Source organism: Filicampus tigris, chromosome 10 (genome assembly GCF_054856515.1).
Source record: "Filicampus tigris isolate MCC_2025a chromosome 10, RoL_Ftig_1.0, whole genome shotgun sequence".
Classification (NCBI taxonomy): domain Eukaryota; kingdom Metazoa; phylum Chordata; class Actinopteri; order Syngnathiformes; family Syngnathidae; genus Filicampus; species Filicampus tigris.
The window spans coordinates 22,643,864-22,669,359 of record NC_141226.1 but is presented as its reverse complement, the minus strand read 5'-3'; the positions used below and the strand labels follow the sequence as shown (position 1 = coordinate 22,669,359).

At 41.8% G+C, this 25,496-nt stretch overlaps 1 protein-coding gene across 7 annotated transcripts in view; it reads left to right on the top strand.

Moving 5' to 3' along the window:
* Positions 1-19: 19 nt before the first annotated feature.
* st3gal3b (ST3 beta-galactoside alpha-2,3-sialyltransferase 3b) overlaps positions 20-25,496 on the top strand; it is a 43,529-nt gene continuing 18,052 nt past the window's right edge. The window contains exons 1-7 of one of the 7 annotated variants that reach the window (XM_086042608.1): positions 20-103; positions 12,152-12,293; positions 14,792-14,854; positions 15,282-15,323; positions 17,272-17,314; positions 18,992-19,084; positions 22,741-22,835. In XM_086042608.1, coding sequence (XP_085898734.1) covers positions 95-103; positions 12,152-12,293; positions 14,792-14,854; positions 15,282-15,323; positions 17,272-17,314; positions 18,992-19,084; positions 22,741-22,835 — 487 coding nt within the window. In that variant the 5' untranslated portion in view covers positions 20-94. Of the gene's footprint in view, positions 104-4,980; positions 5,274-9,054; positions 9,622-9,649; positions 12,009-12,151; positions 12,294-14,791; positions 14,855-15,281; positions 15,324-17,271; positions 17,315-18,991; positions 19,085-22,740; positions 22,836-25,496 lie in introns of those variants that run through there. The other 6 variants (XM_086042611.1, XM_086042612.1, XM_086042609.1 and 3 more) reach the window with 6 other exon arrangements.

Below are 25,496 nucleotides of genomic sequence, written 5' to 3'. Positions count from 1 at the left end.
TTTTATTGGTCGAGGTAATGTCGTTTGCCAAAGTAGATTGCGGAAGTCAACAAAGCAGCATGACAAGTTTGTTGTCCACCAGGCAACGCCAGAGATGGATATGGTATGTAAAGAATTCTTTGTTTTTTTTTAACCCTCCGATCAAGGTCAATATGGGACTGTGCAATGAATGTCAGCATTGTATGCTCAAACAATGTATCATAATTTTAGGGTGGAATAAAAAAAGTACAATTGATTGACACGTACGTTAAATAGATTAATAGTACATAAAAGTAATGAATTGATGAATACCGGTAATAGATAAAGAATACACACACACAATCTTACATTTATTACAAGTTCAAAAACAGATGCATATTTTTTTACTATACAGCCAATCGATATACTACACTTTAACTATAAATATAGTAAAAAATAAATAAAAAAACGTTTACATTATTATTCTCTTTTATGAAGAGTAAGTGGACAAATATATGAAAATCTTCTGCTGAACTGATTAAAGGTGAGCTCCTTTTGAGCCTCAACTATGACACGTCTTGCTCAGCGTTTTACTCTGCAGTAGTCAAAGACGTTTCTGACAAGGCAGAAAGATCGTTGCCCTTGGCAACACATAGTGGAAATTCGGATTGGATGACAATACAACCTTCTAAATTATAGATTAATAAATATATTATAAACAATTAAGGGTGTCCCCCGCCTACTTCCCGAAGACAGCTGGGATAGGCTCCAGCACGCCCGCGACCCTTGTGAGGATAAGCGGTATAGATAACGGACGGATGGATGGATGGATAAATACATATATATATAAATTAATTGCAAATGTCATTACTTTATCTTGAGTATCGACACTTAAAATTGAGGACTCTGGATCGGAATGTCGATATTTTGGTATCGATATGCCCAGCCCTAGTGGAAGGCAGTCACGGCGGCCATCCACTAGGATGAGGTGGGGGGGGGGGGGGCGGCACACCACGGTTTGTGAGTTCAAGAGATACATGAAAGGACAGCAATATTCGAAAGTAAATAGGGAAAATGGCTGCAGAGCAATCCTTTATTGCAACACTTTTTCTTTAAAAGCTTTTGCTGATTTTGCAATATCTTAAGCATGAGGAAGTCAAAATGAGGATTTTGTTTTATAATGGATGTGTAAGGCAAGAGACATGAATACCTTCTCTAAAATTACGCATCTCATTCAATTAATAATAGAAAATAATCAAAGGGGAACATAACTGTGACAGGCCAGGAAGCAGACTTGAGGCACCGTCAAGGACTTTGATTCCTGTTGGCGCCGAAATAATTCCTGTTTTTTTGTTTGGGGACTTTATCTGTAACCCTGGTGACACTGTATCTTGGCAGGCACATTACTGAGCCCAAACAGTCCCACATGAAACACGTCAATGCTAGCTGAGACTACTGTCTTGGTGTTCTGTGACTTAATTGGAGTTCCAAAGAGAAGTGACCCATGCGTCGAGGTCATTGTTCTTCTGCACACATGCGTCAACTAGTAACAGACTGTGTTAACATGTACTTTTGGTATGCAGTAATCAATAACAGAAATTTACATTTTAAATGAGTAAGCGACAGTTAGACTGGACAGCGGCACATTGGAATCAGAGTACAGTAGTCAAATATTAGACTATTTGAACAGGTCCCAAGTTTGATGCGGTGCGGTTCTACACCACTGCATAAATTCATACCTCTCTGAAAGTGTAATATGACTTGTGAAATTTTTTTCTAAATGCATTATACATGTTTGAAGACAATTGCTACAAACGTGCAAAGACTGAGAACACGTAATACTCCGTCGTAGTGATAATTCATTCGGCATTGGAGTTCTCCCGATTTTTGGGGGCGTGAGCCAAAACGACGCCACATGATGCCCTTGGGTCGCGGCCAGCTGGCGCAATTTGTGACGTGCAGTTAGCTCGCTAGCTATGCCCACACCCCAAAAAAGCCTATTCACTTCAGCGTTATCTGGCGTGGCCGCTTTAGAGTGCCTCGTTATTATCAGCCGTGAGTGCACACATGTCATGGGGAGTAAGATGGAAGTGTGAAAAGGGCTGAGTTTTTTTTTTTTTTTTTTTTTGGGAAGTCCGACTTCACAGCCACGACTTCACAGCGTGGACTGGGGCTTCAGGCTCACATGGGCCATTTTAGAGTGCCTCGTTGCCACGAGAGCGGACACAGTGACTCTTCACTATTTTAAAGCCCCATTTGAACACTACAATGTAACATTAAGGCTGAGCAATTCTTCATCGAATTGTTTTGCATATGTGCCAACTGAGGGAAAATTCACCTTGATATATGTCTTTTAAAAAAAAAAAAAATCATTTTGGAAAAAAATTCTATGCTCCAAATAAATGTAATAGTCATGCAAAAGTTAAGGCACCGGTGATCTTTGTACTGAAATAGCTGACATTTACTCAATAGTTCACATTCCTAATCCCTTGGAGCCAGCCAGAGAAAATTCCGCGAGCCGCAAAACACAGCAGCAGCAATCTTAAGGTCAAAGATTTGGGTCATCATCATCACAGTAACACTACAAACCATTAGTGCCTTATAAATAAGGTTTTAATATCGATGTTTCACGGTGATCCTTTTTTTTTTTTTATTCTCGGCCACGCGGGAACAGAAATGCGTTTGTTTTTGCCAAGACTGATTGCATTGTTGCCGACGCGAAATGGCTCAGATGATTATGGGCTCCGTCCGTCATGTGATGAAGTAGACCAAAGCCTTTGGGGGGACCCTTCGGCTTACGTGGCTGCTGTCTGCTGCCTAATGAGGTGGCAACAAGAGCAAGCCGTGCTAGGATGACTGCACTGCTCTTATACACACAATGTCACTGGCAGTGCGAGGAAGTCTTGTCGCTCTTAGTATTGTGGCTTCTCAAACCTTTTGGGTCCAGGAACATTTTTGCAAGGATCCTCTCATATTGCCAATTAAGTATGAAAACCATGTTAAGCCCTGGATGAAATGGGGATCATGTTTTGAATGTTTCAATATAAATGAAGTGATAAATCACTTTTGAAGGCACAGAGACACCTGGATTAAAAAAAAAAAAGGAGTAATTAGTGTCAAGGAAGTATTGTTGAAGTGATACATCTCGACAGAGAGAAGAATTTTTTGTCAGGAGGGAGGAGCTAAGCCTGGGTTGTTAGAGGAAGAAACAGTTGTTTTTTCTGAACCAAATGACCCGTAAGAAACATTAATCTGCTAAAATAGAGAAATAATTGGTTTAGTAGTGGTTTAGTTTCTTTTTTTTTTTTTTAGGTATGCATTTTTAGAAAATCATACACCTGTGGTTGTTGTTTAAGTGCTCTAGAAATAAAGTTGAGTTGAGGGATTAAATATAATTTATTGCTAATTATTCTGTGGGCCTTCAAGTTATGGCTCACAGAGCCCCCTCATCGTTTTTCATTTTGTGTGCACACATAGTTGACGTCTTGTTGCTTTGCAGAGTGCTGCTGCGGAGATGTTGCGTAATCTTCTTATGTTGTGCTTGTTGTAGGGCGGCTAGGGTGGGGGGAGGCGGCTTCAACTCTCTGGCCAGTTCAGCTGCGAGGGGGAGATGAAACGGAATAATTTTATGTCCCAACACTGGTCAAACAAATTTTTACGACATTTTTTAATCAGAGTTGCAAGTCGATTTTCTCGATGAATTTTTGCGCCGAATCAGAATCTGCCCTTGTTTTTCTCTAGCACATGAGGTTTTCATAGTAATGATAATTATAATATGCATTATAGCAATATATTTAGTAATATTCATGAATTAAGTGTTACGTTCAGCAAAAGGGGATTTTTTTTCTGAAAGGTCATAGCTATACATTACAACACATGGTAAAATCAGTATTGCGCAAGCTTCTATAGATCAAATTCAAAATAAAAATGTCAAAAACCTGATGAAAATGCTAGAAAAAAAAAAAAACGTTTTTGAAAGCACAAAAATATGTTTAGGCACACATAAAGCCATCTCTGATATTTTTTGAAATATTTGACCAAAAATGCGGACTGGGCCGGAAGATTTGTTACGGCTGTTCAATTTCCTGCACACCTGTTTCTCACACAGAAGATGAGAAAACACAAATGCTACGAATGTCTTTTCATTTCCACCCAAAAGGGCAATGTAAACTCCCACGATCACAGTAGAAGCCCTCATGTTTAACACGATCCATTCCGGACAGCTTTACCGTCAACTTACGATACATGGGCGTCTATAAATGAAATCGCTCGGAAACTACCCTCAGCGAAACTGACACCTGCAATAAGCAGCCGCATGCAGGTGTCAAATCGGAGAATCTGTTAACCCGTCCTTCAGACGATCGAGTTTCACTGAGGAAGAGTGCGTTTCCTGTTATTCAAGCAGCAACTTGTCTTCACGTGTGTGTGCAAAAAAAGTTCGCTTTTGCTCTACAAATAGAGCATCGTCGCGCAAGGAGTGTCATGGAATGGTGGTATTTTTTTAGGATTGGGTCATGTTTATTGAGAAACTAATGTTTTTTTTTTTTTTTTCTACATATAGAATTCACACCTATGGACAATTTAGAGTTTTGATGTTTTGGGGACACCTAGGCAGACTCATACAAGTCCAGACGGTGGATATAAAAAGTCTACACACCACTGTCCAAATGGCAGGTTTTTGATTTAAATTTAAAAAAAAAAAATGAGACCAAGAGTCAAGTGCCCAGCTCTGGTAATGAGTGGGAGCACAAAAGTGTTAGGCCTCTGTTGGATAGAAAAAAAAAATGTCAGCAAAAGCCCGCTAGAACAGCAGAACTTTCAGTTTCGAGTTAATTGTCAAAAGCCCTTTAAAGATTTTATTTAACATGACTTTGAAGGTGATTGCTTACTCAGTAGGGTAAAAAGTGAAGTGTGCACAGCTGCTTGTGGCTATGTAACGTGTACGATTGTGACACGATTGTGAATGTGCGTTGTGACAAAGCAAAGTACAATGGAGCGCTTTGACATCAAAACATCATAAGCACAAAGTAACATGAGCCGTGTAAACCGGAGCATCTTGTGAGCGGCGACAGACTGCCGCGGACACAAAAGCCGACCATATACCAAGAGGCGCACCAGGGGGAGCCGCACTTGTGTTGTCTCTGACTGGCCTGACAGACTGAGGGATTGTGTGAGTTTAGATGTGCGCACACAATGGCGGGCGTGTTGTACCTACATCCGGTTTGACGACTGAGAACCAAACAAACTGGCACCAGGACGTCAGCTGAGTGTTTAGTCATAATAAACCGCTGCGTACACACGCTTTGGACCACAAGGTCAGATGTCTATACTCGGATGTCAGGACACTGAAGTTGTTCGCCGATAATGAATGTTTGTATTCTGTGGAAAATTATTCAAATACGGATTTAACGTGTTTACCGAAGATTATGGGCATCCTGCTGTTTTTATTGCTGTGCGGTTCCCGAGATAACAGTCACCCTCATAATCCACACGTTTACGAGCGCCGATAACACCCAACGTGTCATGTAGTGTAAAGGAGGGTCTGAAAATGCCTGACATTGAATGAGGTTTACATTTTCAAAGACCATATAAAGTCAATTCAGAGATTTGTTTCTCAGCACAACGTACACGCTCGAAGACGAAAGCCGAAAACGTGCTAAGACTGAGAACTACGTGCTATTCCTTTGTGGGGCTCTGAGGGCGGCCATTTTGTCTTCTGTCGACTGAAAGTGACATCACAACTGCTCACAACGACCAATCACGGCTCAGATTCAGAAAACAGGTCAGCCGTGATTGTGATGTCCTTTTCAGTCGACAGAAGTGACAAAATGGCCGCCCCCGCAAGTAGCTAAAAACGAGTGCATTTTGCTGCTTAATTTATATTCCACAAGCGCAATATGAATCAGAATGCCGTGTTTAAATTAGTAGTCAATGTTTGGCTTGACTTCCGCATTAACTACAGTCTTGAGAGTATTTGTACTTTGTGACTTCCCGGTACTGTTGTGTACATGTAGCACATGAGTGTTTGCATGTGCGGCTCGTTCTCCTAGCGTCTTCTGATGGAGTGAGCGCCAAAGGGAGAACAGTGGCTAAGCAGATTGTGTTTCCTCCTTGATTGAATATTTATAGATCAGCTTGCTACTCGGCCACACACACCGCATGGCCCAAGTGGAAGACTGCCTGCTATCTTCCCGGTCCCCACTGCGCACTTGTAACTTGGTCCTCTGCCTGAAAACTGCTCATGTAGCATGCAAGGCCCTCGTGGACGATGACATTAATATGAATGAAATCGAGTTAAGCGAGGAATTGGAGGAGGTGTGAGAAATAGCAGTATGGATTTGTGCCTGCGCAGGAACACAATGCCGTAAAAAGGCCCAGCGGACAAAAGTGTCACGTGTTGATTTGGCATCTTGGCAAAGAGACATTTGATAGTGGTTGTGCTTTCTTGGCAATATCAGTCGTGGGCGTTCCAGTAAGCCTAAACATGAACAGAAACACTGACTTACATTTAAAACTTAAATGATTTATTTTTTCACACAAAATTGCAATGACTTTGTTTCCAGGACCTGTATGCGGATGTTAGATTTTGTTGTTGTTGGGTTTTTTTTTTCTCCAAATCAGATTTCAACCTCTGTCTGTTTCCATGATAATGTAATCTGGCCATGGCCTTCAGAATCCGAAGCGCCGGCAGACATTCCTTCAACCATATCAGCGATGTGACCGTTTCGTCAACCAATCAGATTTCAAATTCCAGCGAGCTGGCCCTCGATGACGTCAGCAGCTTTCCTTCCTTTGACTTTGAGCAAAAACTTGTGACAGCCAAGTTCAACTCGCAAAACATGTCTCTTGCAGCTACCTGCACACAATCAATTTAATAATCTGCATCTCTGGTGAGGATGCTGTATTTATTTACATATTGGAATAGTTTCATCACCAAAGTGCTTTTTTTTTTTTTTTTTTTGCATAAGCAATTATTGATAAATATATTCACTTAGTCTACTTGACTCAGTTTTTGTTTTCCGAGAAACTGAAAAAAAATTTACTTTGGCCGTTATTTTAGGTGACGATATATTCAATGTCTGTACGTGGCGCAGTTATGTGCTGTTACGCAGCATTTTTGTCTAGTATTGATGGTTTTATACCTTTTTGTAAAATGATCTCATACAGTGCCTTGAAAAAGTATTCACCCCCCCCTCGACATTTTTTGTGTTTCGTTGCCTCACAGCCTGAAATGAAAATGGATTGTTTGAGGGTTTGCATCATTTAATTTACAGAACATGCCCACAACTTTGAAGACATTACATATTTTTTTATTGTGAAGCAAACAACAAATAGGACAAAATAACAGTAAACATCACTATGCTGATTTTCACTAGTGAACAGCATTCTTCAAAGCGGTGAACAGCATTCTTCAAAGCGGAAGTCAACGCAAACATATTTTTCTTAATAATATGTTCTATGCTAGCCCACTAGTTGAAAGAAGGCATTCTGATAAATATTGCGTTTGTGGAATAAGTGTTAAGCAGCAAAAATCCACCCCTTTTTAGCCGTCTCCGGGGGCGGCCATTTTGTCTTCTGTCGACTGAAAATGACATCACAACTGCTCACAATGACCAATCACGGCTCAGATTCAGAAACCAGGTCAGCCGCGATTGGTCGTTGTTGCAAATGCTTTGGCAGGCAACCGGGTTTCCGGCGCGATCGTGCCATGTCGATCAAGATGTATTATAGTAGGTCTCTGTTCAATAGTCTCAACCCCTCACAACATTTTGGCATTAGTTCATCAAGTAAGTCTTTAAATGGAACAAGTTATCATTTGAAAAAAAAAAATATTTCGATACACTTCCATTTGTCTCTTTTTCCCAGGCAAATCCATACTTTGTCTGACTACATATTTAAAGCAAGATGACCAAGTATAAAGGACTCATGCAGATCCATAAAAAATCTTTGAATCTTTTCCTCAAAAAGAAGTGAAGAGTGTGTCCTTTTATCACGGTGTATTTTATTTTCGGCACCACCTATATCCTTCCCCCAAAGATATTTTGCCTTTTAAGCCAAATGTCACATCGAAGAGGCCACCACGCCCTGCAAAATCCGACACACCGAGCACCTATTTTTTAACATGGCACTCAAATCGACTACAATAACAGACCACGGAGGTTGCGCATTAATGGCGTTGCTTGATGTCTTCGTTGTCACTGTACACCGCCCACTTCTGGGAAAATACTGAAAGAGGCAGCTGACTCAAGCATTTGAGTCCTCCTCTCACATGATGCTGCAAACGTTGAGCTATTATTGGCGCACAGCCAAACCCCCGATCAAAAATTAACTGATTGACTTTCTGTGTGTGCCAAGTGATGATCTGATCCAAGTGCGAGATGGACATGTTAAAACAGCACTTCATCGTTATGAATGGATGGAATAGATAATGTAGATCACGGGTGTCAAACGCAAGGCGCGGGGGGGCCCCAGATGTGGCCTGCCACATTGTTTCACGTGGCCCGCGAAAGCAAATGATCTGCAAGGACCGCATGTTTCTTGCGGACGTACTGAAATTGAAAATTGTCTTCACTTTTAAAAATGTTGAGGTATTGCAAGCATTTTTTTTTCTCTTAGCAATACCCCTTTTAAAATAAATGCGATTATATTTGAATAAACAGTTTTACTGGCTGTGCTACTCAGGGGGCTAGTGGGGGGCTAAATCTGTCTAGTCCCAGTTTAAGACCCTGCATTTTATTTGATGGTTTAAAATATACTGTATTTATAAATAAATGAGAGAGAGAGAGAGAGAGAGATTTTAATAATCCAACGAAGGAAACATGCAGCAGGAATGTTCACAAAAATGCACTCTAGTGTAGACAAATATTTGTTTGTAAATATATTCACAAAACATTACATAGACACACACATTTACAAACATAAAACATTTGCACTGTCATTGATCACTTGAATGTCTTTCAAACTGAAATCTCACCTGTGTGTGTTCCAGACCAGTTAAAAAAAAAAAAATCTGCTTGCGCGGTTTATACCATTCCGAGAATGTAGCGTGTGGGGGGGGGGTCAACAAAACGGAATTATTGCTTTTGCCTTTTTCACCCCAGTTTTTTTTTTTTTTTTTAACCCTAAAACGAGTTGCAACATTACCACGGGACCCGGAGCCGGTTTTCAAGAGCCAAAGCGACCTCGATGCGAGCATCCAGGGGCAGCTGATTTGTAGAGGGTCGCACCATGTGAGACCCCCTCCCCGGATGAAGAGGCGCATTCATTGGACGAGCAGGACGAGGAGGAGGAGGAAAACGAGGAGGAAAACGAAAGGGAAGAGGTTGAGAGAAGAAACAAGAGGAGGAGGAAGAGGAGGTGGTAACTCCTAATTTTCCGAGACACCTCATGTGACCAACGGTGACAGTCTTACCGCTGCCCCTGGGTGGAGGACGTGCTTCATTGCCCCACCACTCCTCCACTATTTGATGTCTTGATGTATGCATGCTCGAGCGGTGGAAGCAGGCACTCTTTCTCTTCTTGTTCGTCGGGAACCCTCGGGTTACTTTCTCGGGTTTCACCGTCATGGCCTGGAGGGGAGCAAGAACACGCTCCTTTTATCACCCCATCCATTACACCAATTAGGATAGGGGTTGAAGCAAGAGGCTCTGAGGAGAAGATAAGGTAGAGCTTTTCTTTTTTTCTTCCTTTCTTTTTTTTTTTACTAACGCCAACCGTGCCTTCTTTCTACGCGACACCAATGGGGGAATTCTGGTCATATTGGGGCTCTTCTTGCCAATGTGCAGCTAAAATACACTTGCGCGTCTTTTCCTCGCATAACCTCCAAATCCTCAACGTTATTTCGCTTCTTGTTGTACCTTGGCGTCAACTAGCCAAACGTTCCGGCCACATTTAGCCGACCAGCGGCGTGTTGTTACCGCAGGCCTGGCGACTACACGGAGGCTAAATGCACCCCCCCCCCACCCACCATCCGTTAGCATAGCCAAGCTAACGTTTTCACATCTTCGCTGGTTAAGACGCTACATGACATTTGCGGCAAAAGCAACCCCAATAACAGTCCTGTTCATCACTAGGCTTTTTTGGGCGTTCATTAGGTGCGTGAAAAAACGTACTAATTTTCCGGTGGCGGTCCTATGTACGCAGCGAGGCTGACGTGTAGCGTTGGGACCGCAAAGTTCCGTTATGTTTGTTTAGCTAGCAGATGTGGCGTTCATAAAGTTTGTGAAGTTAATTTGGATATTTGTATTGGCAGAGGAGTTGCCAAGATTGTACTCAAGTAAGAGTACTGTTACTTTGGAATAATATGACTCAAGTCACTGTAGAAAGGAGTCCTCCAAAAAAGTTACTTGAGAACTCAATGGGGGGAAAAAATACTCATTTAGTGGGTAACTTGGCAGTTACTTTTGAGTGATTTATTTTCTTGAATAGTGCATTATTGTTAAATAGACAAAAATATGAAATACCAATATTGCAGGCGTCGGGGGGAATCGTCACCGCCAAAATCATCACTTTTCAGGAGACAGAACGTAAGCGTGTGCCTGTTTTTCTTTTCTACCTTTCTCAAGTTAACAAACTGCTCATGCGGAAAGGTTAGAAAAAAAAAAGAAGCTACCCAATCTGCCCCCCCAGATGAATCTATCTACTATATATATCTAGCCATCTCTACAGCATGGTGCACAAGTGGTTATGTCTCTCTCACATTTTTTGTGCATTTGAATTGTCGGTGCTCAGGCTTCCTCCAGCATTCTAAAACCATGCATATTAAACAGCCATAAGACAGAAAAGACCAGAGAAAAATATAAAACTAAACATTGTGTTTACTTTTTTGTTTTATTGAATTTATCTGGCTTTGGGTTAATCCAGGAATTAATGAACGTATTCAAGTTACATTACTTTAATATTAAGGCACTTGGATTACATTACTAACTACATTTTTAACAGGTAACTAGTATGTATCAACTTACCTGTCAGCCGCAGACACATACACGCACAAAAAATGTAGTGGTATTCCACTAAGGGGCAAACATTTCCGACTGTTTGCGAAGGTAGAAAAATGCGCGTTCACGTCAGGGTTCTTTCAAGGTTGCAAATGTTGGCCAAACTCTCATCAGATGTTTGCCTGTACTTGTAGCGATAGAATTTCAAACATGTTTGAAATTTCCTTGCGACAAGAAAAATCACTAAAACTGTTGGCGAACGTTTTGCAAACATTTGCGACATGGAACAAACCCTGGCGAACTCTGACGTGAACGCAGCATTCGCTGCTTTCTCGCATTTGTGTTTGTTAAACAGGATGTTATGCCGCAAAAAAAATAAAAAATAAACACTACAGTCCTGGTGGCAAAACTCGTTCGCTGCCCGATTAATACGAGCGGCAGCGATGCAAAGTGATGCTTCGATTACAAAAACACTAAACTAAAGATTTGTGTGTTCATCGTAGATGTTTTCGGACGCCACTAACATTAAGACTTTTTACGGCACGAGCTTTGTTGTTACCTTCACACACTTCCCTCGGAGTGGCTAGCGTAGCAAGTCTGACCGTCAAAAGTTAAAGAGTTATTTTCTCAGTAGTTGGCCTGCTGGCTCCACAAGTTTCAAACCAGTGATGGTCCGCTGGCAACTTGTGTGATATGCAGACGTTGCACGTAGTGGCGGATTAATGCACAATATTTCACACTTGAATACATTTTATGACATTTGGCGCCTGGCAAGTCAAGACATTCCTAATTTAGTTTGACCTCTTACCTCCAACTAGTCTACAGTTGAGACTCTCCGCTCGAGATTGCACGGGCATCTCCTCCCAAGATAACACAAACATGGTCAGGACTGATATCAGAGTGATTTTACTGGCCAGCATAATGTTCCGGCTGAATGCGAAAACAATTTGATGGCGCTGGCTGGGCTACAATTTTGATCGGACTGTAGGCGATGGCATTCTGCCTAACTTCCTTAAGATGCATCTCCCTGCGTCAGTTGGTTTGAGGGCTTGGTGAAGGCAACGTGTGGTGGCATTTGCTCAACCGACGCGTCTCGTTTTTATTCCAAAAAAGGTCAGTAGAGTGAGCTGGAAACCGCCCTGTTGTGTCTGGATGATCCGAAGCTTGACTGTATGTCAACAGTTATCTCGCTCCATTACTGCAATGGCTTTCTCATGCAGCGTTGTACGTGGAAATGAAATGAAATTGTCATGCAGGTGATGACCTGGATAGTGCCATGTCTGAAGACCATGAAGCCCACACACAAGCTGCTGTTCGCCCTGTGCCCCATGCTGGTCATAGGCTTTATTTACTACTCATCGGGGAAGTTACATCTGAACGTATGGGGCCAGAAGCCACGTAAGTCACAAGCCCAAGTCTTACTCTTTGAAATGTGTCCTATTTGTCTTTCTGTTTGATTTGAGTATTTGTTTCCCGCTTTATGCTGATTGCTCGTGACCAGCTGTCTGTTTCAGTTGGGTTTCATATTTTATTCCATACGCTTTCATCAACCCTTTGTTTTTTGTTTCATTTTGACTGTTTGTTGTGTTCCTTGTGGCACGTTTCGTCGGCCTGTCCATCGCTAGCATGTTATAAGTTAACATTCCGAGTTTCCTTTGACTTCTCAAACAAACCGGCAGGACTTGAATTCTTGTGATTTTCACTTTAAAAAATAGAATTTAATCTCCCCCTCAAATGGGCGTTTTATAGGTTTGGGTCTTAAGGTATGATTCCAAATAATTTCTTTCTAATACCACATATAAAACTTTTCAGATCTAACATTCGGTACTTACAGCTCAGCTTCTTTCTGTGTTTTATTCATTGCGAAAGATTTTGAACTTGCAAGTAGTACGGGTTGAAAATTTTAGTTAGGTAGTAATGTGTCCCTGTTGTTCACTATAAATGATCAACCCCGTTGTAGCATGCAAAGGTTGGGCTCTGTTTGAAGTTTGACGCGGCCGGCATCTTCCCGATCTCTATCATTTAATAAAAAAAATAAAAAAAAGAAGTTGCTATGATCATACAAGCTTAGTCAAGTCAGGAAGAAATGTCATGTAACATTAAAATACTTGTTAGAAGTCGCTTTACAGAAACACATTTTTTTTTTCATCTTTTACTTCTTTGATACAGTAAATGAATAGTGATTCTTCATAAAATAAAAAGTACATTAAGATACTGTTAAAAAGAGGTTGATGATTCATTCTATTTTTATTAGCTGAAGATGAGCTGTGTGATTTTGAGCGCATCACGTGATTAAATTGCATTTTACTATGCAGTTTTGAGAAAAAGAACAAATGATGGGCTTCTGGCTATTTGTTTTATTGAAACAACTAAGTTGTGCCCCCCCCCCCCAAGACAACCACACAGCTAACAAGCTCTTATGATGATGCAAAAACCCCCAAAACTGCTGTCCAAAATTACGACTCCTCCAAATGCGACAAATGTCATAAAAAAACGCCTAAAAGCAGTCAAATGGTAGTTGTAATGTGCTGATATGGAGCTGTGATGCATCCTTCCGGTGACCGCTGAAGCGAAACATGATTCCAGTCACCACTAACGCTTATGCGACGGCCTCTGCGGCCGCTGTCGCAAATTTACGTCAGACATTTGCAGAAGAAAAGCGCCGAAGCTCGGCATGTACGGCTTGTAGCTGAGTGGCACACGTGCAGCAATAGCGCCGTATTCTGCCTTTCATGAGCGAGTGAATGAGCCGCTCTGTTTTGGAAAAGGTGCTTCACTCAGTGTTTACTTTTGAACAATAACGTTTCACACGCTTCCGCTTTATGAAATTATGTCCAAAGCGCTTGTTTTTTTACTCACCAGAATGCTGCTGTCATGTAAATGAACACATTGTCTCATAAACGCTCGCCACCTGCCAACGGTCACATACTGTGTGGGGGACTCCCTGAAACCGCTGTCTCATACCAGCAGAGGGGGCTACAAGATTTCTTTTCAACTATGTAATCTTTTATGGTGGGCTGAATGTATTTTTTTTTTTTTTCACAATGTAGTTTTCTTCCTGGCTGGTCTAAGTAACATTCTGCCCTTAAACATCCGTTTATTGGCTTCTGAGGTTTTTTATAGAGCCAAGATTTTTTTTTTTTTGGGGGGGGGGGGGGCTTGCTCGCCAAATCGCTTTGGATTAGTTTCACGATTATTGAGGAACGTTTGCTCCCTCGCTATCAGGCTTCTGAAGAGCCAATGCGATACATGAACAGCATATATACAAAAATTGCCAGTGCATGATGATTTTTTTCTTTATACGCCTATAGAGGATTACGTTCATCCAAATGCTGTCATGTACTCACAGATTGTTGGAGCGAGTGGATGTTGAGTCATATTTCATCTGGCTGCGGGCTTTGGCAATCCATCGGATCCGTAATCCATACGGATACATCTGCAATAACGTTGACCGGATAAACATCGCCGGCAATGATAAAGATGCGCTCAACCGGCCGATCGTGCAGATCAGCCAGATGGTCGGCACAGCTATAAGTGCTTGGGCCATGTCTTCTTTTCCTCGTCAAGCAACTGTTTTCCAAAGACGGCTTTCTGGTAGATGTTGATCAGCACTCAAATGCGCTGGTCAACGATCCATAACGTGTTTGAATTCCCTCGTCCCGCTTATTGTTAAGACGGATTTCACCAATTCAATTTTCTCTTCCCTCAAGGCACCCCGATTGACAAAGCATTTTTTCCACCCTGTCCCTATTTCCTCACCGTGTGAATCTTTTTCTGTATAGGTCCGTGTTCTCTTCATGTGAAAAAAACAAAAAACAAAGCGTGTATGGCAATAGTTTCTCACAACTCCACAGCGGTAATTATTTTTCAACATTTTAACCCCCTCTTGTTTTCAGAGCTTGTTGCTGAAGCGACAGCCGTAGTCCTCACTAACGGCAATGAAGTGAAACGAATTGCAGGTAGTGGGCCCGGGGGGCCGCCAATTGAAACTGGGTGACTGTCAAGCTAAGGGCTGCTCCTGCTAGGTGGTGGTGGTTGTTGATTTTTCCCGGAACATAAATCACCGCTTACTGAACGACCGAAGTTGGAACAGCGATGGGTCTGGATTTCCAGGCCCGTTGTTGGTTCCGTCTTCGCGAGTTGCTCAACGCAAAGCTGCAATCGTGTACCCTAAGCACCGTGAGTGTGCTTTTGGATTTAATGCAATTTCCGCTTCATCTTTGCATATCTAATGGAGCATTTACAAGTCAGCCTCTTGGGAATACATCTACTTATCCATCTTTCTCCTTCCTGTGGGCTTGTTTGGTTCCTTTCGCGTTATTTTTCAAGTTCAATGCCTCTGACAAGAAATTGGCCTCAAACGCTGCTAACCCTTTTGTGTTTCAGAGCTGGAAACGGATATCTCCGCGGGACGAATAGTAGGCTCAGGTACATCTGCAGCTCCACCAATTGAACCTCTTGCCCATCCTTCTTCTTCTTCTTCTCCCTCAAAACCCCAAAACCATTTGGAAGAGCCTTCCTTGAGAAATTCGGTCACATTAAAGGGGCAAATCTGTTAAATGTTAATAAACCCAGTTGAAATGTTGATCCACTAACACACACACAAATTACGAATACCCAAGATGAACTAGTGAAGTGTGTGTGTGTGTGTGCGCTGTGCCTGCGAACGTCCCTTCTCCACGAGTTGCATTGTAATGAAACACTGCCCTCTGCTGTCTAGGTTGCAAAGATGTAAAATGCAGCGTGCTACATGACTGCGTTTAGTGTGTTGGATTTCAATGATGCTTCATTTGTACAACTCGACGGCTTTACTGCTCACAACATAATGTCCGGGGACTCGACCCTGTGCGTCCTCTCACACTTGTCGTCCTGGTTGCTCTGGTGGACGGCGGTCGTCGTCCTCCAGGGCGAGTGCTTGGATCCTTTCCCTAATGAGCTGTCATGCATTCCCATTTTGCTTGTCTTTATCTTTCTCCTTCAGCTTCTGTGTGAAGACGAGCTCCACAACCACAGGCGTAATGCTCTGCTCTTTCTACTTCCCACTAATGCTAATCTTGTTAATTCATCACATCCGAAAGAACTGCAAGTGTCACGAAAAAGTTGTATTAGGGCATATGGTAAGGTTGCACATTGGTCGTATCCCTCCGGGTCAGTTTGGATCACTTTTGTGTGATAGCAGTATTTGAGACGCTAACAATCTCGACTACATTTGAAGACCGGTTTTGTTTGAGCTGGTCCTCTTTGAACCCGGTTGTTTTGTCGAACAACTTTTGTGGCACAAGCGGTATCATAATAAATTGGGACAATGCCCGGTAGGATACGTTGTGGTCGCGCAAGGCCCGCCGCCGCACACCAAGCAATGCGACCGAATTTGACTTAACTGCCGTTGGTTATGGAGCTGTGGATGGAAAAGCAAAGCGTGATGAGTCTCGGTCACAGAGATGCCCACGAGGTTTCATTGCAAAAATGACGTTTCTGGGTGGGTATGCTAGTTAGAGGGTCAGTCGCCTTGTGTGCGGAATAGAGTCAGCGACTGTATTCTACTTTTTTTTTTTTTAATTATTATTATTTTTTCCCCCTCGGTTATCCAGTTCAGTTGCTTTTGGCTGCCTCGCTTGGTGTGCGGCGGGCTTTGGACCATGCCGTTGTAGTTGACTTTCTCAGCGCATCATAAATACAGGGTGTCCCGAAAATTGTATACGCACTTGAAAGCTGAAGCCTTAATCGATTAATTTTTGAATGAATTTTTAGGCTTTAACAATTTGGAAACCGTATTGGCAGCCAATTTGATGCTTTTCACAAACGGAATTGATCCTAAAATGTTATTGTCGGTTTATAAAGGCAGTTGAAGGTACAAAGTCACGAGTCGACCATCCCTGGGGTTGGAGAGAAAACAAAACGAAATCAGTTTGATGTAATAATCTCTTTAGATTTAGTTGCATTTTGAAAATAAAATGTCTTTTAGTAGTTGTAAATGTGAATACATTTTTTTTTTTGGGGGGGGACACCCTTGTATTTATGGTACATATTTTCTGTTTCTCTGTCTTTTTAATGGCTTCGCCCTCAACACCATAGCAGGCACCTATTGGCCGCCGCTTCGGTTGTCCATAGGTGATCGCTAATTTTTTTTTTTTCCCCTCACTTTTATTTTTAGACTCAACAGATTGTTTGGCTGGCTTCTCCCTAACCTTGCTTGTTTGTCTCAATCCCTTAATTCCAATGCTTTTGTGTAAGAGTGTTTGTCTACAACTACGATAAATGCCGGTAGACCACCACAGATGAAGCAGTGCAAATTAACCCAAAATGTTATGTCACTCTGTCAGTTCCAAGCGAATAAAAGATCATTTTCCATCTTTTTTTTGTCTTTCTCTTCCAGTGTATGACAAGCAGGGCTTTTTGCTGCAGTTAGAAACAAAATTGTGAGTACATGTTTTTTTTGTTGTTGTTTTTTTCCATACTGTTTCTAATCAAGCAAATGGACTAATGTAACATTTTCAGCAGTGTCATAAATTGGGTTTGGCCTCAAACCTTTGAAAGCTTAATTCACAGTTAGACATTGAGGTTGTACAAGATTATCTCACGACTGCATTGCGATGAATGAAAATGCTATTAATTCATTCCTGCCTCCTACTCCCCCAAAAAGTCATGTTTTTGTAATTGCACAACAATTGCACCCTGTACTACTGTACATTATAAAAACATACAATAATGACATAAATGAAATTCGATGGGAATTGTGCAGCTACTTCCTTGCCCACAACTTGGGCCAAAAAAAAATTGCTAAACGACAGCTTGTATCTAGAACAAGTCGTAAGTCTGCTCACTCGTAAATAAAGGCCCCGCTGTAAACTTATTCATCTTATTGAAACTTGTCTCATGTCCCCCCCCTAAAATAGATGACTAGATAAATTCAAATCACATTCTTCAAATCAGTACTTTTTTTTGGTAAAATCTAAACTTAGTTTTATATGCACGTATTTCGATTACCAAGCAGTAAATATTTTTAAATCGGGTTGCCCGATCCCATCGACGTGATTGGAAATCGGGGCCGATTACGTGATTTTCAGATGATCGGTAATGGTTGAAAAAGATTTGTACGTTTTCATTTCTAAAGTAAAAAATGACATCTTTTGAGTTCTTTTTACTTGATTTGAAATGCTGCTGATTTACAGACATAAAATGGTATCATCTTGGAATACCTTTATTAAAAAATAAATAGAGAGAGAATTTGGACGTGGTTTTCTTTTTCTTCTTCTCTGCATTTCATTGCAGAGGTACTGATCGGGACTCTGTATCAGCAGATACTCAAAATCAAGTGAATTGGAATCAGACCCAAAAAATGGGATCGGGACATCCCTATTTTCAAACAATGCGTGATAAGCGTATGGATCATATCTTTTATTGGGTGGCTATGAAGGTGCCAATTTATGTCAACCGATGCGCCCAGGATTTGCGTAACAGCTGTAACGTACAGTCGCTTAGCTACTCTGAGCACACAGCATATAAACGTTTGCACTACCACTGCCATGTCTCTTATAGACCAAATCTGTTCACACCATCCACATAGTCAAACCACTTTGTCAGCGCACACTATCAGGTGCTGTCACGTGGGATCATTGCGTAATGCCGCTCCTATTGATAATGACAGTTAGTTATCTGGCTCCATAGAGTGTACAATAGAGGTAGAAACTGTCTTTACCAAGTTGAACGTCAGATCTTTTTTTTTTTCCTCACCCCACAGAGGATTTGTAGATTTTGTTGCTGCTGCTTCTGCCAACTGGGGGGCCTTCTCTCTTCTCCCTGTTTATTTGAACTAGAGTCACAGAATACATCGTTAATTTATGATTCCGCTGCTAATCTGTCATGATTATTTGTACAAGGCTTCTCTGCTTTGTCTTGCCACACGTTTGACATGTTGACCTGTTGGGGAATTCTTCAACTTCCTAAGGATCACTCAAGTGGATTGTTTGACAAGTTTGGTATTGAGAGTTGGGGAATGTGTCACCGTAATTAATAAACGTTGGATCAGTGTAGGACTGATGAATCTGTGCTTCTGCTCTTTTTTTTTTTTTTTTCTTTTTTCTTTTTCTTTACAGGCCGCCGGAATTGGCGTACAAGTATGGCAATCTCAGTGAAGGCGTGTGTAAGCCGGGATTTGCAGCAGCCAAGATGACAAGCATCTATCCAAAGTGAGAGATTGCCTTTTTCATTTAGACACCAAAATGGATTGATTGGTTCTGATGTGTATGAAGTTTGATTACAATTTCAAGATCTCTGTAAATAAGCAGTTTTAATTACATGTAATTGGTGGAAAAAAAACGAAAAAAAAACGGAAATTAGTATTTACGAATACCAAGATGTATGATGCCATTCACAGCCAACTGTGCCTGAAGGGTTTTGAAATAGAAACAGAGAAACCCCCACATTCCTGTACAATCCTCCCCAGTTTCAGTCATGGTTCTATCATCTCGTTCCCAACCACAAAACTTGACTGTTGTCCTCATGATCCACCCTTTGACAAAAGAGTCATTGTCATTTGAATACAAGGTCCCCCATCTTTCTCCTATCAAATTCTGGATCTTCACAGACTTTTCTCTGTGAACTGCACCAACCAACTTCCTGCCTTTCGTACCATGACTCATCACCCGTTTCCTTGTACCCTAGAGAAACCTCCACGGCCTTCTGTGATGTCACTGGCGCCTTTGATTTTTTTTTTTTTGTTTTTTTTTTTTTTCTTTCTTTCTTCCAGGGGGGTAGGGTTTATATGTCGCCCATGCAGTTGAAGCTATAGGACATTGTCCGATTAGGGATACTAGGCTAATAAATGGCATATCTTCTGGGACTTTACACCGTTGCATGACCTACAGCGGAGCTTCGATTGAACAGATTTAACTAATATGGGGTTGTCCGTTAAAGCCGTTCGCCCGTTAAATTGAAGCACTTTATGTGGCCCAAAACCACAAAATGATTGTAAAAGAATGTAAAAACATTTTCGAAAACGTTTTTACCCTAGCTCTGAATATTGCCGTGATAGTGTAAAATTGCGATGAACGTGCCGTTATCGTATCGCGGGGCTTTGCGCGGGTACGGCTGACTCCAACTGAATAAGTTCCAATTTGTCTACAATACCAAGGTTAGCGCACTCCCTTTTCTCACCTCCGTTACATTTGGATGGCATAGTGAAGGGCTCAACAAACAACAACCATATATTTACTGTTTAAGACGAGCACATAACTAAACAGCGACTCGAAGAGCGCGCAGTGGGGACTCTCCTATGAGTCTCTGCCAGCCTTTTTTTTTTTTTTTGTTATCTCATCATGTAGCCTTTTATAATAGCTAATGCTATTGATGACTCATCAATCATTGTGAGCGTTATGCGAATTTTTTGTTTGTTTTTGTTTTACTACTTGCAGCCGTTTACGTAGCATGGGTCCATGATGGTGTACATGTAAGCGGTGGCGGGGTATTTATTTATTTTTATTTTTTTTGCACCGTCCTCCCACTGGGAGTTCCAACTCAGGCTACCACCACGTCACTGTACTTCGATACAATCGCACAGCACAACCTGGCATCTGTTACATAGATTTTTACGGTCGATTTTTAGTGCTTCATGAGCCTCTTCGTTTTCGGTGCTTTGCAGCCATCTTTTGGCTTCCATGCGCAATTGCAAACCCCTTTTTTAAGGGAGAGGCGTCGACTGATTGCAGATTTTCGCTATTCGCGCCACGTGCGTTGACTATTATGTAAGGCGTTCTTACTTCAAAAAGTCAGTCATATGCTATTGAATATTCAGAGTAATATTATTGACTAATACTGTCATTAAATTGAAATGTAAATCAATATTGGATATTTTTTGAATTAGATATCTTGTCTTTGTCAATAAATGACCCACACAAACGTTGTACATTACTCCTTCAGATGAAATGCTGCCGGTAAATTATAGCCGGCCTTAACAAGACGGACAAAGCGGTATCGTGTTAACAATGTCCTTCCTGGTAATGACTTCCTCTAATCAGCCACACGTGTCGCATCAAAGTTGTGTACATCACAGAGCCCCCAGTGGGGGCTCGATGATTACGACCGCGTTCAACCCATCTGCACGTGGTCAATGTGCACAATTAGTCACACACTGCCTGCATTTGCATGCATAATTATGTCGGGGTGAATCAACACAATTCCAGACATTTTGGTGATGACTGTATTGTTTGAAAGGTAAAAAAAAAAAAATAATGACAATTTAAAATGTTTTTTTTTTTTTTTTCCTCAAGTGAGATTAATCAAAATGTTTCAGCGTATTGTGTAAATAGGTGTGGTGGATAGGGGGAAAAAAAAACATAACCTTCAATAGGCAGGTCCGTGGCCTCTCCTTCTAATCTTCTGTCTTTTCCTCTAAGTTTGTCTTCTGACGCGCTGGCCCTTTACAATCCAATTAATTCTCCTCGCCTGCCACTTCTTTCAGTTTCACCACAAACTGTTTGGACCGGGGACCCTAATCAAGAGATGCCACTGAACTTGAAGTGTCACGGTTATGAAAATATCGCCAGTGAGAGAGATGGCTTTTGCAAAGGAAATGAAGACAATGTGTTGTAGCCTCTCGGCTGTTTTGGGAGCCCTCACGTTTTAACAACAAGCACCGCCCCCCCCCCCCCCCCATCTCTGCTTGTCAGTGACAGACTGTTGGTCTGGCATAAGTGATTTGCACGGGTCCTGTTTTATTTGCAGGTCTGACGGGTTCACGGAAAAAAAAAAAAAAAGTTTTTGCTATGACCAAATTCTCACGCGCGCCGACCGGAAACGTCGAGAGGGCTGCTGCTTGTCCTCTCTTAATCGACCTCTCAAGGTTGCCTGCTTTGAAGCCGGATCATAACGAAGCCATCTAAAGACAGATTAGGGTGCGTGGAAAAGAGACTAGGTTGAAGTTACGAGGCCTTGGCCGAATTTCTGCCATGTTTGGTCATTGTGCCGCTGAGCTCCACGTACTGTAGTTCCCGTGAACCCCGGCGTTTTTCGTTTCTTCAAGAACCACTCATAATCTTGCACTTGAGTGTGTATGAGCTCTGTGCAGGCTCGCTGCAATATCTTGGGCATGCCCCAGTTTTAGATGGTCTTTTGGAGGATTTCCTGTCAGGGCATTCAATCAGAATCGCGCACTACTGGAGATACATTTGTAGCGCTCGGCTCGGTCAGTGCTCCTCCTGTTTTCTCCTTTCACAAAGGAGCGCATAGCGGTTCCGGGCTTTGGTTGTTGCCCGTCACCAAAAAATGCAGAACGAGCCAGGAATCATCCAAATTACTTCTAAATGTCAATAAGACATCTTCTGTATGGTTGAGGGGGAAAAAAAACCCCACTTTGAAGCGGCATCTGTTGTAAAATCTGAAAAGAGTTGCAAGTGATTTGAGTGTGTGCCTTCCCTGGTTTCCCCACACGAGCGGTGGGTCAAATAAACACACATCAATCCTGCAGCTCCAATGAAAAAGCTGCCCCGTATCTCAGCACTCTCGTTTCGGGTGTGACTGTCAGGAAACGGCTTCCTTTGATTTTCCCGGCATCAATTTGTCATCGGGAGACAAATCCAGACGCACAGGATAAGGGAGAAGCGATTCTGGAATTTACAGGTCACGTAGTTAATTAAAAGCATTGGCCTCAAGGTCTGTTTTATTTTACAATTATTTGCTTGCTTTCATTGTGCTCTCGCTCTTCAGACAGGAGGCGAGTGTGTTTGGGTTGATTCCTGCCGGAATGAATGATCCAGATCGAATGTTTCTTTATGGAATAGGTTTAGGTTCACGCGGGCAAATAAACTCATCCGCTGCACTTTTCCTTCCTCCCTTATCTCTTTTAAAGGTTCACAAAAGCAGCGCCCATGTTTCTTGACCAAAACTTCAAACGTCTCACAAAAGTCAGCAATTACTTGCCTCCTTTTGGATTCAAAACACAAGGTAAGACATACTCCTTGTTTTTGCCCTGCCTCAGAGGCCCCTTTTGTATCGTTCATGAATGGTTTGTTCCCAAAGCTGGTCCCTCATGATGATATCATACCCCTTTAATGTCGATGCTGTTTATTTCTAAACCATCCGATTTGAGATCGGTGAGTTTAAATGTGCTTCGCGTTCAAAAGAAGAGTTGACCTCATCCGCGGCCTATCTAGACATCGCTGATTTCGAGTCCCGATAGTAAAACTGCAGTGCTTGAAACATTTCTGATACAATGACGTCGGATCACAGGACAAAAACTTTATACAGGCCTCAGTTATGTGCTTCTAAGCATTGGTACAGTGAATGTTATCGTTGTGTTCTTTCAGGGTTATTGCGCAGTCCACATAATACACATGGCCTCACTGTCACTCTTATCAGTTATCAGTAGTGTACACTCTTGTCTAAGCTCGACACCTGTTTTTTCCTCTCCCTGCGGAACACGACGGCAGTCGGGGTTCCCTTTTTTAGTGGTTCTTGTGCGGGGAAGTGTTCCAAGCACGTATTGAATAGAATACCACAGAGTCATAGTTTGATCTTACCAAGAGATGCGTTATCAACAGTTTGTTCTCTTTGCTATGCTTAGAATTTCAAATCTACATTTGTTCATCTACTATCGCCAGCGATGCAGAAAGTGACGGGCAGAACAACAAAATGCACTTCCATTAGATGGCAGAAGTTGCAAAAAAAAAAAAAAAAATCCGTCTTCTCCACCTGTTCATTCGCACACGCAATAAGTAATAGTAGATCAGCTTTCTGTTCAATTAAACAGGCCCGGATTTCAAATGGGTGCCTTGGCTCGATAAAGGATGAGAAACGCTTTTAAAAAGTCTGTCTGGAACTCTTGAGATGTGAAAATGTTGTGTTCCGGGCGCACAAGACAACTGCAATGCGGCTCAGTCGTGTCTGTGACCTCGGCTTGCCTGTATGCACTTTGACGCAACGTCTGGGCATGCTCCTTATGACATGTTCAAATAAACACTTCCTCCATAATGAAGTACCTGCATTTCTTTAATTGTCCAAAAGCTTTGCAATGTTACGGCTGTTGGATGATGCAGCCAGATGGAATGCGCTCACTGGCTTGCTGTTTTTGGCTGTCAGAGTAGGATGTTACGGTAGCACTGGCATTATGTCATGCCGCCATTAATTGGATTCACTCAAATCGGACAAATCACCGGGACGTCTAATTGCTTATTTTGAAAACTAAAATGGATTTAATTCAGCCAAATACATTCGAGTGACATATGTAGTATATAATAATAATAATAAGCACTAGGGATGTCACGATATCAAAACGTCACGATACGATAATATCACGGTATTGTGGGGAGGTTGTCAATATATAAAAAGCTCATGATGTGAAAAAAAAAAAAAATCGCAATATTCTGTTTTTGTACATAACAGCATTCACAAAGAAATAGACGTGGCCAGTCATGGGCTCCTACTGGCGATTAGCGAGGTTCTTAAACATATTGTAGGTGGCATCCAATTAAACTGTACTAATATACTAACCACCAGAGGGTGCTGGAAGTGCACACATGGAAAACACCTTGGGCTTTTAAACAGATTAGCTGCTATTAATATCGTGACATGACGACGACGATATGTGGCAATTTTAATTTCCCGATATTTTGACTTCCCTAATGAGCACAAATCTGCAGAGAAAAACCACAGAAAGTACTAAACTTTGGTTGGATATTCTTCAAAAATGTTGTTTTGAAATATCCATTATTTAGTCATTGTCTTAAGCAAGCGTGGTTTGTTTATATGAGGCCCGAATGATGAGTTGTATAGCAAATGAATGGATAGACATTGAAAAATCAGTAGTCATATTTCTGTTGTCGCCATTCAAGTTGCATCAGAAAGCCCCCAAAAGTACCGACCAAAATACCATTCTTTCCTCGCTTGATGTTTTATATTGTTTAGGCTGCTGTATTTCCAGCAAGTAGTCTGTGTTTATATGTTGCGCCATACCGTACTTCCAATAATCCTCCTCTTTGTTGCCATTAAAGATTTTTGTCATTCAAGTGTAGTGTTGTGGCCTTTTGCGGACCTCCGGCGATTTGTCTTTGCCCGTGCCATGACACATACTCGCCAGAAATGTTTACAGTCGGGTACTTACCACAATTACTGTAGCTATCATGTCATCGTCAGGCAAGTGAGTCCTACCCGTTGAGATTTGTCACGTTGACCTGCTTGGATCCAGGTGTGGTCCTTAAGCGTGTGTTTATGCCGCTCAGGGTGATGCTTGACGCCAGACATCGACACCACATCCAAACAACGGCCTGGTGCTTTTCTCTCTCGCCTTCAGCAGGTTAATCATTCGGCGTGTTTGCCAGAGTGAAAGTGGTTGTGTAATGTTTAAAACACTATTAAGAGGCTCCCCCTCGCTCTTAACTTTTTTTTGTTTGTTTGTTTTTCTTATGCTCCCCAATCATGTTGGGTCAATGATAAAGTGGACTTCCTTCATTATTATAGTATTACATTGGTCTTTTTTGGGTGCTTTTGATTTGTGACCAAAAGTACATCGGGCATTTGGCGCTTGTCAGCCATAGGAACTCAACTGATTTCGCAACATGCAGCAATTTGGCAGATAGTGAACAAATCTTCCAAAAAAAAAAAAAGAAG